Below are 14,022 nucleotides of genomic sequence, written 5' to 3'. Positions count from 1 at the left end.
TGGGCTGTTCTGTTATCTCGATCTTGAATCCCACGTCTGTGTGTTCGGCTAATAGTTACCGTGAAGCGGTTGGTGGCAGCGAGTTTGTGCCAAGGATTATTGTGGGGAGGCCAGTGAGATTCGGGGAGATTTTATATATTCCGCCCGCGGAGGTCGGGGGAATATATACCCTACTCTCACCGGGGACCCTTCAATAATCGGCATAAGTAGTATAGCGGCCTCCTTGCTTATTGTCGGGCAATTCCATAATTGGCCTGACTATAAGAGGGGCGCTAGAGAGCGCGTCACGTGCTCTGTCTGTCGGTCGGGAGGTATAAAGGAGGGGTGACCCCCACTTGTTACCCCCCGATTGTGACGTACTGGTAGCCAGCGCGGGGGATTTCTGAGTGACCCCCCGGTGGTTTGTGACATATTGGTGGCATAGCGGTGGGATCGAGATAATAGTGTGTGTGAGTGTGAGACCCATACTCCCAGACACTAAAGACTGCCTGCAGCAGCTGTGGCTGCTGGGGTCTTCAGACTAGCTCAACACTAGAGTGTCAGAGTGCAGATACTGTAAGGTGTGTGGAGGCATCAGGTGTCAGTTCTGTGTCAGTGACCAAAGTCTGCAAGAATGGCTGAGAGCACCAGGAGCAAAGCCAAAGGAATGGCCGATGCTCAGGCCAGAGACGATGAGGAGGTTGTCCACGAGCCCTCCAAGAGCCCGACGCCAGAGAACAGCTCTGCAGAGGACATCGCACAACCTGGCACTGCTGGACAAAATGAGGAGGAGCTCGCCCAAGGGTCCTCAACGAGCCAGATGCCAGCCCTCCGCTCTGCAATGGACAGTGAATCACCAGGCTCCGCAGCGGGCCGCAGATCACCACGTGCCATTCCACCGAGCCTGGGAGGCTCGGATAGCCTTCTTCAAATGGCTATGGCCCTTCTCCAGGCTGGAGACCAGGAGGGCTACAAGGAACTCCTGGCAGAGCGCAGGGCAGAGCGGCAGGCAGCGCGTGAAGAGCGCCAGGCAGAGCGTGAGGCTGCGGAGCGACGGCAACAGGCAGACCGTGACCACCAGCTGCAGCTAGCTCAGCTCCGGCCCTCATCAGCCACACGTGACCTTCAAGACACCAAACTTCCAAAGGTCCGTGTTGAGGACTTCCCAGTGCTGGAGAAGGATGGAGACTTGGACTCTTTCTTGACTGCTTTTGAACGGACTTGCTTGCAGCACCATCTGGACAAGGAGCAGTGGGCCAAATACCTGACCCCCCGTTTAAGGGGTAAGGCCCTGGATATCCTTGGGGACTTGCCTGCGGAGGCAGATCAGGGCTACGACACCATCAAGCGGGCCCTGATCCAACAGTACAACCTCACCCCAGAGTCCTACCGCAAGAAGTTCCGGAGCCTACAGAAGGGACCAAAGGACTCCTGGGCTGACCACAGGCGGGCACTTGCCCGAGCTGCCGACCACTGGACCCAAGGCCTGCAGCTTTCCACCGGACCGGAGATCCTGGACTTGTTCATCACGGAGCAACTCTTGTGGAACTGCCCTGAGGATCTCCGCCAGTTCATCCGAGACCAGAAGCCAAAGGGGTCCACGGCTACAGCTGCCCTGGCCGATGACTACACCAACAATCGGGCTCCGGAAGCCAGGAGAGCAGCCACCAGCAGCACCTGGAGAGGGGGTAAGATGAATTCTGCGACTGCCCCACCTGCCCCTAGACTGCAGGGGGTGTCCCCCTCAACTCCCCTCTCCAGGCCCGTGGCAGAACCAAGACGGTGCCACCAGTGCAACCTACCTGGACACTTCAAGGCCATGTGCCCTCAGCGTCCCAAGGCCCCGGCTCCGTCCCCGTCCCAAGGGCCGCCCAAGGTGTATTGTGTGGGTGGGGGTGGTGGTAGGTCCCTGGACAGCTTCCAACCTGTCACCGTCGGCCGGTCTGTGACCATAGGACTGCGAGACAGCGCCTCGGAGGTGACTCTGGTGCGGCCTGAGATGGTGTCCCCCCAAGACTTGATCCCTGGAAAAACCCTCGCTGTCTCCGGGATTGGAGGCATTGACCCGGCGCTGCCTGTTGCTGACATTTATGTGGACTGGGGCGCAGGGCGAGGGGTGAGGGAGGTGGGGGTAACTGATCGGATCCCTGCAAACGTGCTACTTGGGACAGATTTGGGGCAGATAACCTCCCAGTTTGGGCCCCAACCAAGGGCTGAACCTTCAGCCAGTACTGACATGCCTCCGGACAATGTTAATGTGTTATCTATGAATGATGTAAGGGAGGAGGGAGTGAACTCTGATATTTCTGCTTGCATAGACACCATAGACACACACACAGCGGCAGCTGTGACAGGGGAGGGGGTCAGAGAAAGGTGTGACAATGCCTCTACAAGTAATCAGCCTGTGAGCTGGGATCTGTTGCCCTCTGCAGGGATAAGCAGAGAGCAGGGTGCTGCAGGGGGGGACCAGTGTGTGGGGTGGGGGCTACCACAGCAAATGTGGGGTCCCCAGAGATTTCACAGCGGGGTTCTGTTGCTGCAGGAGGGGAACAGGCAGGTGAGATTGGGGCCGGTCCAGGAGCGGAAGTGCTCCCAGGTAAGATCTCGGTGCATGGTTCCCCCACAACCGGGGTGTCAGGAAGCCAGGTCGGTCTGCCTGAACCGGCGACTTGGTCAGGAACGGAGGAGGAGCAGGCACGACCCACGGTCGCAGCGGCTGTGGCCGCTGTCACCCGCAGTGGGAGTGCTGGAAGCCAAGGGGCCTCCCGGAGGTCTGATAGCTCTTCCCCTTCTGACCAAGTGGCAGCCGAGTCAGGTGGAGGCCAGGACACAGGTCCCGGGGTACTGACCGAAGATGTGACAGTCTCGTCGATTCTGGCCACATCTAGTCAGGGGTTTCAGGCAGCGTTAGAAGCTGACGACAGCCTGAAAGCTCTTAAGGAGCAGGCGGCACAGCCTCCCTCGGACTCGGACCCGGAGCGAGTGGTCTGGGACCAAGGACGGCTGTACCGGGCCACGGTCCAGCAGGGTTCACCGGAGGCGTGGCCCAGGGACCGACAGTTGGTGGTACCCTATCCGTTCCGGACGGAGTTGTTGCGGATCGCACATGAGATTCCGATGGCCGGACACCTAGGGATCGCTAAGACCAAGGCCAGGTTAAACCAGCATTTCTACTGGCCAAAAATGGGGGCCGATGTGGCTGCCTACTGCCGTTCGTGTGAAACCTGTCAGAGAGTGGGGAAGGCGGGGCCACACCCCAAAGCCCCACTAGTATCTCTGCCAATCATCGATGAGCCTTTCAGGAGGGTGGCTGTGGATCTGGTCGGCCCGCTGGCCATCCCCAGCAGCTCCGGGAAACGCTTCATACTGACGGTAGTGGACTATGCCACCCGGTACCCAGAAGCAGTGGCCTTGTCGTCCATTCGGGCTGACAAGGTGGCCACCGCATTGCTGGAGATTTTCTCCCGAGTGGGTTTTCCCCAGGAAATGCTCACTGACCGGGGGACCCAATTCATGTCCCAGCTGATGGAGGCCCTCTGTAAGCAAGTCCAGGTGCGACATCTGGTGGCCAGCCCGTACCATCCACAGACTAATGGCCTGTGCGAGCGGTTCAATGGCACCTTAAAGCAGATGCTTAAGATGTTGGTCGACTCCCATGGGCGTGACTGGGAGCGGTATCTCCCACACCTGTTATTTGCTTACCGGGAGGTTCCACAGGCCTCAACAGGATTCTCACCGTTTGAGCTCCTGTACGGGCGACGTGTGCGGGGCCCCCTGGCTCTGGTGAAAGAGGCTTGGGAAGGGGATTTGGCCACCCCTGGAGTGTCGGTTATCGAGTATGTCATGCGCTTCCGGGACAAAATGCAGGCCTTGACGCAACTGGTACACGACAATATGGCTCAAGCCCAGGCCGATCAGAAGCGTTGGTACGACCAGAACGCTTGTGAGAGGACCTACCAAGTGGGTCAAAAGGTGTGGGTACTGGTCCCCGTACCACAGGACAAGCTTCAGGCAGCCTGGGAAGGCCCATACCTCGTGTACCAGCAGCTCAACCCTGTGACGTACCTGGTCACCCTGGACCCTGCCCGTGGAAGGCGGAAGCCCTTCCACGTGAACATGATGAAGGCACATCATGAGCGGGAGGCATGTGCGCTCCCCGTGTGCAACCTGCCCGAGGAGGGAGAAGCGGAAACCCTCTTGGATATGCTAGCCCAGGTTAGGGCAGGCGGATCCATTGAGGATGTGGAGGTTGGCCACCAGCTCTTGGAGGACCAACGGTCCCAGCTGTGGGCCACCTTACACCCCTTCCGGGGGTTGTTTACCAACCAGCCCGGAAGGACTGACTTGGCTGTCCATCACGTGTACACTGGGGATCATCCCCCGATCCGGCGTTCAGCATATCGGGTCTCCCTGGAGGTGCAGCAACACATGCGCCAGGAGATTGACGAGATGCTGAAGCTGGGGGTGATCCAGGCATCCAACAGCGCTTGGGCCTCGCCTGTAGTCCTCGTCCCTAAGAAGGACCGAACCACGCGGTTCTGCGTGGACTACAGGGGGCTCAATGCGGTCACGGTCGCCGATGCGTACCCAATGCCACGCATCGATGACCTGCTCGATCAGTTGGCCGGGGCTCAGTACCTGACCATCATGGATCTGAGCCGGGGATATTGGCAGATCCCCCTGACTCGCAAGGCCAGGGAACGCTCTGCCTTTATTACCCCATTTGGACTATACGAGTCCACGGTGATGCCATTCGGGATGAGGAATGCCCCTGCCACTTTCCAGCGGATGGTCAACACCCTGCTCAAGGGACTTGAAGGGTACGCGGCCGCGTACCTGGATGACATTGCCGTCTTCAGTCCCACCTGGGAGGACCACCTAGAGCATCTAGCACAGGTGCTCAGGCGGATCCACCGGGCAGGTTTGACCATCAAGCCGGGAAAGTGTCAGCTGGCCATGAGCGAGGTCCAGTACCTCGGTCACCGGGTAGGCGGGAGAACACTGAAGCCCGAGCCTGAGAAAGTGGAGGCCATCGCATCCTGGCCCACCCCCAGGACCAAGAAGCAGGTGATGTCCTTCTTAGGGACCGCCGGGTACTATAGGAGGTTTGTTCCATGCTATAGTAGCCTGGCAAAGCCCCTGACGGACCTCACCAAGAAGAAGCTGCCCTCTGCAGTCGATTGGACAATGGACTGCGAGACAGCCTTCCGGGCCCTAAAGGACGCCCTGTCCAGCCCGCCCGTGCTACAGGCAGCCGACTTCACGCGGCCGTTGGTAGTACAGACCGACGCCAGTGACTTCGGCCTCGGTGCGGTGCTCAGCCAGGTGGACTCTGCGAGCCAAGAGCACCCAGTCTTGTACCTGAGCAGGAAGCTGTTACCGAGGGAAGTGGCCTATTCCACAATGGAGAAGGAGTGCCTGGCCATAGTGTGGGCCCTGCAGCGTCTGCAACCCTATCTATACGGGCGCCACTTCATCGTGGAGACGGACCACAACCCCCTCAGCTGGTTGCACACCGTCTCTGGGACGAATGGGCGACTGTTGCGATGGAGCCTTGCGCTCCAGCAATACAACTTCACCATTCGCCACAAAAGGGGCCGTGACCACGGTAACGCAGACGGGCTGTCCCGACAAGGAGAGGTCGCGGACGGGCGCACGGGGGAACACCGGAGTGTGCTGCCCCCTAGCGCCCTCAAAAGGGGGGAGGTGTGAGGTAAATCCGGAGATATGACGATAAATCATGATATTCAAGTTATGTCAGGAAGCCCTCTCCTGGTGTCACCCCCCCTTTCCTTCACACAACTTGTTTAGCAACCCATCCCATGGCCATCTCCTGTGATATGGAAATTAGGTGATGTGGGAACAAAGGACACAGGATGACTCCCTGCCGTCACCCTGTAACAAGAGTTGTATCTCATTATAAGGCTCTGGAACTAGCCAGACAGAACGACTCCAGTAAAAAATGGTTCATATCTCGCAAGCCATATTTCCGATAAATACGGCAACCATAAAAATGGTGTTTTCGCATGCGGACGATGCTGGCACACCTTTTTTATGGGAGCGGGAGCTTGGGAAATACCCCAGGCGTGATATCAGCCAATGTGGAACTAGTAGACAAGTCATGAAACCTCTCATTCTGTAGCTAAATTCATAACTGTCACAATGAGAGCATTGGCGTCCGCCTACGACGCTCCCAGGCCAAGTTATGGCCATATTCCATGTTGTGGATTTTGTCCATAACTCCAGCCAGGGGTGGAGCAGTGCTCCCTCTGAGGTCACGAAGGTAGGAGGGGACCTGGATTTGTCCAGGTTGATAACCCTACTTCGGCCATTTTCCAGTGTTCTTTTCGCTGGGGGCACGTGTAGGAAACATCTGTGGGAAGGATCCTAGAAACCTGGGTACAGCGCCCCCCTGTGGCCAGACGCAACAAGGTAACTGCTGGAACTGTGTATGCCTGTTTGTAACCCATGCTTTGATTGTAACTGTACTCTGACATAACTGTATATTCTGTAGATTCCCTATTGTATATATTGTAGTTTCTAGTGTGCTTTAGGCTGATTAAATTATATAATTAATCTTGGGCTGTTCTGTTATCTCGATCTTGAATCCCACGTCTGTGTGTTCGGCTAATAGTTACCGTAAATCGGTTGGTGGCAGCGAATTGTGCCAAGGATTATTGTGGGGAGGCCAGTGAGATTCGGGGAGATTTTATATATTTCGCCCGCGGAGGTCGGGGGAATATATACCCTACTCTCACCGGGGACCCTTCAATAATCGGCATAAGTAGTATAGCGGCCTCCTTGCTTATTGTCGGGCAATTCCATAATTGGCCTGACTATAAGAGGGGCGCTAGAGAGCGCGTCACGTGCTCTGTCTGTCGGTCGGGAGGTATAAAGGAGGGGTGACCCCACTTGTTACCCCCCGATTGTGACGTACTGGTAGCCAGCGCGGGGGATTTCTGAGTGACCCCCCCGGTGGTTTGTGACACTACCTAAGGAAGGAATCCAGCTTGGGACAATCCAGTCACCTGGTACAGGTTTTGCGGTCCTCAGCCAGCTTCCTAAATCTGGCGTTATTCCAGTCTCTGTGGGTGCCGGCTGAAAGCGCGGTGCTGCTGGTTTGGAGTAAGTAGCCCTGGAAGCTCTGAGGCACGGACATTCTAATCCCTGGTGAGCCAGCGGAAGGGGGAGACTCTGTTGCCTGTTATACTTGTGTGTTTTGCTGGTTATGTGCTATGTGCAGTTAATATTTTGGGGATCCAATAAAGTCTTAATATTGTGATTCCCTCACCCTGTGTTGTCTGAATAGTGTTCTGCCCATGGTTAAGGAGGTCGGGCGTTCAGTTGGGATGAACCCTGGGCCATGCTGTCTTTCTAAAAGCGGTCGGGCCAGCGGACGAGAGCACCCACTGACCCCCGAGTCTCCACAGGAGAGCACCCACTGACCCCCGAGTCTCCACACCATGATTTTAGGTCACAATAATCCTCTGGTCTGTTTATGGATGATCCTGACACCGGTGGCTCTTTACACTACACATGACTTGAACCATCTGTAAATAGTCCAACTCCGTACAGATTCATACGTCTCCTTACACTTATTTACCAAAATTTAAACACGATCAGTCAGCAGGTTTTTGCTACACCATCTGAGAGCAGCATAATGTCTGAAAAGAAACCCTGATTCCAATGATTAATCACTTTAATTACTGGATGCAGGGGTTCTGACACAATCAAAGGTGTTAGAACCTGACAGCTTTTTCAGCTAAATCTATGTATAGACAGTGGGAAGGGGGCATCCCTTACTAGTGCCCCTGCATCTGCTGGTCACATCAATGATGAGCTACTGGTGCCTAAACAATCATTAGCAGGTAAAGAACAACACAGTGTGATAAGAGACACATGGCTGAATTCTTTGCCTTAACCTTTACAGCATGCTGTTTTCAGATTACATAGCAAACACCTGCTGACAGATTCCTTTTAACATATTAGTTGGACTAGATAATTTTTTATCTTTAGGCCATGTTTCCAAGCACAGACAAATGCTGCAGATTTGTGCTGTGAACTTTCTTTTGGTCCATGTAACGAAATATGCAATAACAGTCTGCTCTGAGTGCTTTTATTTGTTTATGCATTTTGGTGCTTTTTTTTTTAATTGTCTTTAAAGGGAACCTGTCAGCATGGAAATACAGTACAATTTGGAGGCACCATGATATAAGTTAGAGGAGCTGAACAGATTATTAAATGATGTTATGATAAAAGATTCAGTATAACCCGTGTTTTAATGATTTGAACCTTTGTAGAGCACAGCGCACCGGAAAAATGTGATCCTAAATTTTATGTAAAATGTTACCAATAAAACACAAAGTCCGCACTCAGGTCCGTCACCAGTCAATGGAAATCTATGGTGCTTTCCTGTTACTAGTAACACAAAGGCTCTGATAAGTAACTATGCCCCCCCTTAACGCTAAAAAAATTTACAAAAATCCCCCAACAATTTCCAATTAGGACTGAGAAAACAATCGCTCATGGGAGCGGGCCCATAGGGTAATGTGTTGCCCAGGGCTATGGGGTACTCCGTCCCGGGCCGTATATGTAAGGGGATGCTGTGTAACAGTTTTATAATGGCCGATGCCTGGTTCCGTGACCCTGAGGACGCGTTTTAAAAGGGGTTATATACAGGGTAGTTGAAAGAGTTTGTATTGTGACGCCACTTGCGGGTTGCGTTTATGGTGATGGAACCGCCGCTGCACAGTCGGTTACCACTGGGGCTGATGTTGGGGGCAGCCTGGATGGTAGGCCCTCTGCAAGTAGGGCTGGGCCCCAGGGAATGGATGTAGGGGTCCGTCGCAGAAAGAAGGTTGACCGCATGGTGAGGATGCAGTGCAACTTCTGTTTACTCCCTGTAAGGTGGAGCTGTGGCCCTGAGGACGGCTGGTTCAGAACCCTGGTCCGTTTGTCCCAGTGCTGGCGGCTTCTTTCCCCGTCACCTCTCATGTGTTGGTGGGACCCTGTAGCCTGGAGCGTTTGTGGGTCCACTACTGTCTGTCGGCAGTCTCTCATCTGTACGGCAGGCAGTGCGAACCGTGTAGGGTCGGTGTTCTGTTCCGGTCCCTGGCTTGATCTTTACTGCTGGTGCCCCCGGATTCTTGGGTTAGTTAGGTCCGTGAAGGTCCCCTCACTGTGCAGGTATTGGTCAGGTTGCCTGAAGCTGTTTCCTGACCCAGGGCCTTGTGCCCTGTCAGTGCTCTGGTTCCAGAGGTACCTGGCTGTACCGTCCCTGGCAACCACTCTCCTTGCCACCTGGATCACCGTTACATGACCCCGTCTGGAAACGCGTCCGTCCCCTTCAACTGTCACTACCGGACTCCTCTGTCTCACTGACTGTGTCTGTCTCCTTTATCCCCTCCCACCGGGCTGCCTTCTAGTGGACTGCACTGGCTCCGCCTCTGGGTGGCCATCCATTGGGTCCCAGACTAATCCGTCATCCCTAATAGGGAGTGGGGAACAGGGGATGTTGTGTGTTGTTGATACTGCACTAGGATTCCAGGTCCCTGGGTGTAGGCCCTGCATCTTTATCAGGATGCAGTACCTAGTAGTGCCCTCAGGTTCAGGGGCGCTACAGTAATATTGGTCCTAGTGGAATGCAATTTTTTTATCGCATTCCACTCGCTCCATTTTTCACGCTGTGTGTCCTAGGCCTAACATCCATTGCTGCTTGTTTCTGGAAAAAAAACCCATGGAGTTGAAGTTATCACCACATCTCTGGATAAATTCTGTCAAGGGGTGTAGTTTCCAAAATGGGGTTACTTGTGGGGGAGCCCCACTACTTGGGCACATCAGGGGCTCTCCAAACGCTAGTGATTTCAGACAACTATGCATTCAAAAGTCAAATAGCGATGTTTCCCTTCCGAGCCCTGCCGTGCACCCAAACAGTAGTTTTCCACCACATATAAGGTATTGGCGTACTCAGGAGAAATTGCACAATAAATTGTATGTATAAAAATAATTTTATTTCATCCCATTAATCCTGTAATTTCTTGTTTTCCAGACTTTGATGTTCCAATCTGACTTCTCTCATTACACGGAGATCCTAGTCACGGAAAGTTGTGATACTTTTTTGTATTTATCTGAAGAAAACACAAGCGTGGAAGTGTGGGATACTCGGCTGACACAAGGTCCTGCTCACTTTATTCCAATTTCCTGCATTATTTCCTGATATTTTTTGCTTATTTTGTGTTTCCTTTTATATTGCAGGTGAAATACGGAAGGCTATAGGACCGCGGCCAAAGATCATAATTCGTGCAGGTCGGTGAATATTTACCCACTAAGGACTGAATATTTTTTTTTTCATAATGTGAACATTTTGAAAAATATCCACTACATATTCGTATTTACGTTGCTTGAGTTCATTGAGATTTGTAGGCATTTGGTTATGCAGCGTTCTTAAAGGGAACCTGTCAGTATGATTTTTGTAACCTAAAGTAAAGAAATGCCTGTAATATGGCTATAATACTGATTTCATTGAAGCCTTTGGTGAAGAAATCCACTCTGTTCTCTAATCAGCATTTTGAAATTTTATGCTAATTTAATTTCAGTACATGGGGGCACAACTGTACACTTATCTTTTTTTTTTTCTCCCTGTTTATGATTCCCTGGCACCTCCACATGCCTCCATTCTGTGTTCCCAGACCCTCCACCTGCTTTTGGTCTGTGCTACCCCAGCACCTCCACTTGCCTCCGTTCTGTGATTCCCCGGCCCCTCCACCTGCCTCCGTTCTGTGATTCCCCGGCCCCTCCACCTGCCTCCGTTCTGTGATTCCCCGGCCCCTCCACCTTCCTCCGTTCTGTGATTCCCCGGCCCCTCCACCTTCCTCCGTTCTGTGATTCCCCGGCCCCTCCACCTGCCTCCGTTCTGTGATTCCCCGGCCCCTCCACCTGCCTCCGTTCTGTGATTCCCCGGCCCCTCCACCTTCCTCCGTTCTGTGATTCCCCGGCCCCTCCACCTGCCTCCGTTCTGTGATTCCCCGGCCCCTCCACCTGCCTCCGTTCTGTGATTCCCCGGCCCCTCCACCTGCCTCCGTTCTGTGATTCCCCGGCCCCTCCACCTGCCTCCGTTCTGTGATTCCCCGGCCCCTCCACCTGCCTCCGTTCTGTGATTCCCCGGCCCCTCCACCTGCCTCCGTTCTGTGATTCCCCGGCCCCTCCACCTGCCTCCGTTCTGTGATTCCCCGGCCCCTCCACCTGCCTCCGTTCTGTGATTCCCCGGCCCCTCCACCTGCCTCCGTTCTGTGATTCCCCGGCCCCTCCACCTGCCTCCGTTCTGTGATTCCCCGGCCCCTCCACCTGCCTCCGTTCTGTGATTCCCCGGCCCCTCCATCTGCCTCCGTTCTGTGATTCCCCGGCCCCTCCATCTGCCTCTGTTCTGTGATTCCCCGGCCCCTCCACCTGCCTCCGTTCTGTGATTCCCCGGCCCCTCCACCTGCCTCCGTTCTGTGATTCCCCGGCCCCTCCACCTGCCTCCGTTCTGTGATTCCCCGGCCCCTCCACCTGCCTCCGTTCTGTGATTCCCCGGCCCCTCCACCTGCCTCCGTTCTGTGATTCCCCGGCCCCTCCACCTGCCTCCGTTCTGTGATTCCCCGGCCCCTCCACCTGCCTCCGTTCTGTGATTCCCCGGCTCCTCCACCTGCCTCCGTTCTGTGATTCCCCGGCCCCTCCACCTGCCTCCGTTCTGTGATTCCCCGGCCCCTCCACCTGCCTCCGTTCTGTGATTCCCCGGCCCCTCCACCTGCCTCCGTTCTGTGATTCCCCGGCCCCTCCACCTGCCTCTGTTCTGTGATTCCCCGGCCCCTCCACCTGCCTCCGTTCTGTGATTCCCCGGCCCCTCCATCTGCCTCCGTTCTGTGATTCCCCGGCCCCTCCACCTGCCTCCGTTCTGTGATTCTCCGGCCCCTCCACCTGCCTCTGTTCTGTGCTTCCCCAGCACCTCCACCTGCCTCCGTTCTGTGATTCCCCGGCCCCTCCATCTGCCTCCGTTCTGTGATTCCCCGGCCCCTCCACCTGCCTCCGTTCTGTGATTTCCCCGGCCCCTCCACCTGCCTCCGTTCTGTGATTTCCCCGGCCCCTCCATCTGCCTCTGTTCTGTGATTCCCCGGCCCCTCCACCTGCCTCCGTTCTGTGATTCCCCGGCTCCTCCACCTGCCTCCGTTCTGTGATTCCCCGGCCATTCTGTCTGGCTGAATAATCACTAATGTTTTCATCTGATGACCTCTTCTGTGCATTGTTGTGTATCATGGCAGGTCATGGGGTTTGGGTCTCCTGATTCTCCGCCCCTCCCCCTGCCTCCACTGTTTCTTTCACAGTCGCTGATTAGTCTCCTTTTTGAAATTCTGCACCACCACGGTTGGTGTGGGCAGCATGTCCCAGTTTCGGCTAAGCATTAGCTTTTGGGTAGGAGGCATTACATTCGACACTAGAATACTTTCATATACAAAAGAGTTCATAGTCTACTCAATGACTGCAAGGTGCCCGAATCCTGTGACTGCAAAGGAAATCCAAGTAAAGACCCCTCTACCGCCTTGCTTAATAATCGGCATGAGATATTTGTGCTTGATGTTTTGCAAAAACATAATCAAGAAGTTTACAACCCCTGGCTTTGTAGCTAATCTCCCCAGATGTGGAGGTTGGAGAAAAATTGAAAGGATAGTCCCAGATGGTGGATGAGCTGCACCAGTCTAGTTCCAAAAAATGGTGCATCAGTGTCAGTGCGAACTATCCATCGGAATTTGAATGAAATTCTATGGAGGAGACCCAGGTGGACCCCACTGCTGACATAGACATAAAAAAGCTACACTGCATTTTGCACATGTATGTGAGTAACCAAAATCCTTTTGGGAAAGCGTCTTGTGGACATATGAGACAAAGAGCATTTTGGTAAGGCACATCATTTTATTGTTTCCTGAAAATGGAATGAGGCCTACAAAGAAAAGAATACAGCACCTACAGTCACACATGGTAGAGGTCAGAGAGGTTTTGGGGTTGTTTTCCTGCCTCTGGCACTGGGGGGCCTTCACTGTAAGCAAGACATCATGAAATCTGAAGATTACAAAGGATTTTCGGTGCCAATGTGTTAGAAAACTGGGTTTGTGTCCCCAGGTCATACAAGGACAATGACCTCAAACACTTCAAGAAGCCCCCAGAAATAGATGGAAACAAAGCACTGCATAGTTCTGAAGTGGCAGCAATAAGTCTGGATCTAAATCCCATTAAATATTCAAGATGACCACTGCCTTGCTATAGAAACTGAGAGTAAAGGTGCTGGACTGGCCAAGCGTCTCCAAACCTGAACCCTATGGAGCATCTGTGGAGCCTTCTCAAACGGAAAGTGGAGGAGCGCAAGGTCTTTAAGATCTACCCGCTCCGGGATGTCGTCATGGAGGATGGAAAAGGATCCAGCTGCTACTGTGAAGATCTAGTGACCTCTAGGCTCAAGAGATTTAAAGACGTACTGGATAATAATGGTGGCCACACAAAATATTCACACTTTGGGCACAATTTGGCCATTTTCACTTAGGGGTGGAGTTATTTAGAGGACACCAAATTTACATTGTTATAAAAGCTTTAAACTGACTGCTGTACATTGTATCACAGGGTCAGATCTTCAGTGTTGTCCCATGAAAAGATATAATGAAATTGTACAAAAATGTGAGGGATGTACTCACTTTTATGATCTATACACCCTATACACCGTGTGCAGAATTATTAGGCAAGTTGTATTTTAGAGGATTTTTTTATTATTGATCAACAACTATGTTCTCAATCCACCCAAAAGACTCATAAATATCAAAGCTTAATATTTTTGGCAGTTGGAGTGGTTTGGTTTTTTTTTAGATTTGGCTATCTTAGGAGGATTCTGTTTGTGCAGGTGACTATTACTGTGCAGAATTATTAGGCAACTTAATAAAAACCACATATATTCCCATCTCACCTTTTTATTTTCACCAGGTAAACCAATATAACTGCAAAAAATTTAGAAATAAACAATTC

The 14,022-nt window shown here is 53.2% G+C and overlaps 1 protein-coding gene across 1 annotated transcript in view; it reads left to right on the top strand.

The window, feature by feature from the left end:
* Nucleotides 1–14,022, top strand: part of LOC142302826 (uncharacterized) — a 93,303-nt gene that overhangs the window by 64,679 nt on the left and 14,602 nt on the right. Inside the window, exons 12-13 of the mRNA XM_075343936.1 lie at nt 10,028–10,154; nt 10,234–10,284. Of these exons, the coding sequence (XP_075200051.1) occupies nt 10,028–10,154; nt 10,234–10,284 (178 nt within the window). The remainder of the gene's footprint in view (nt 1–10,027; nt 10,155–10,233; nt 10,285–14,022) is intronic.

Source organism: Anomaloglossus baeobatrachus, chromosome 4, assembly GCF_048569485.1.
Source record: "Anomaloglossus baeobatrachus isolate aAnoBae1 chromosome 4, aAnoBae1.hap1, whole genome shotgun sequence".
In the NCBI taxonomy this organism is placed as follows: domain Eukaryota; kingdom Metazoa; phylum Chordata; class Amphibia; order Anura; family Aromobatidae; genus Anomaloglossus; species Anomaloglossus baeobatrachus.
This window is presented reverse-complemented; position numbering and strand designations above follow the sequence as displayed.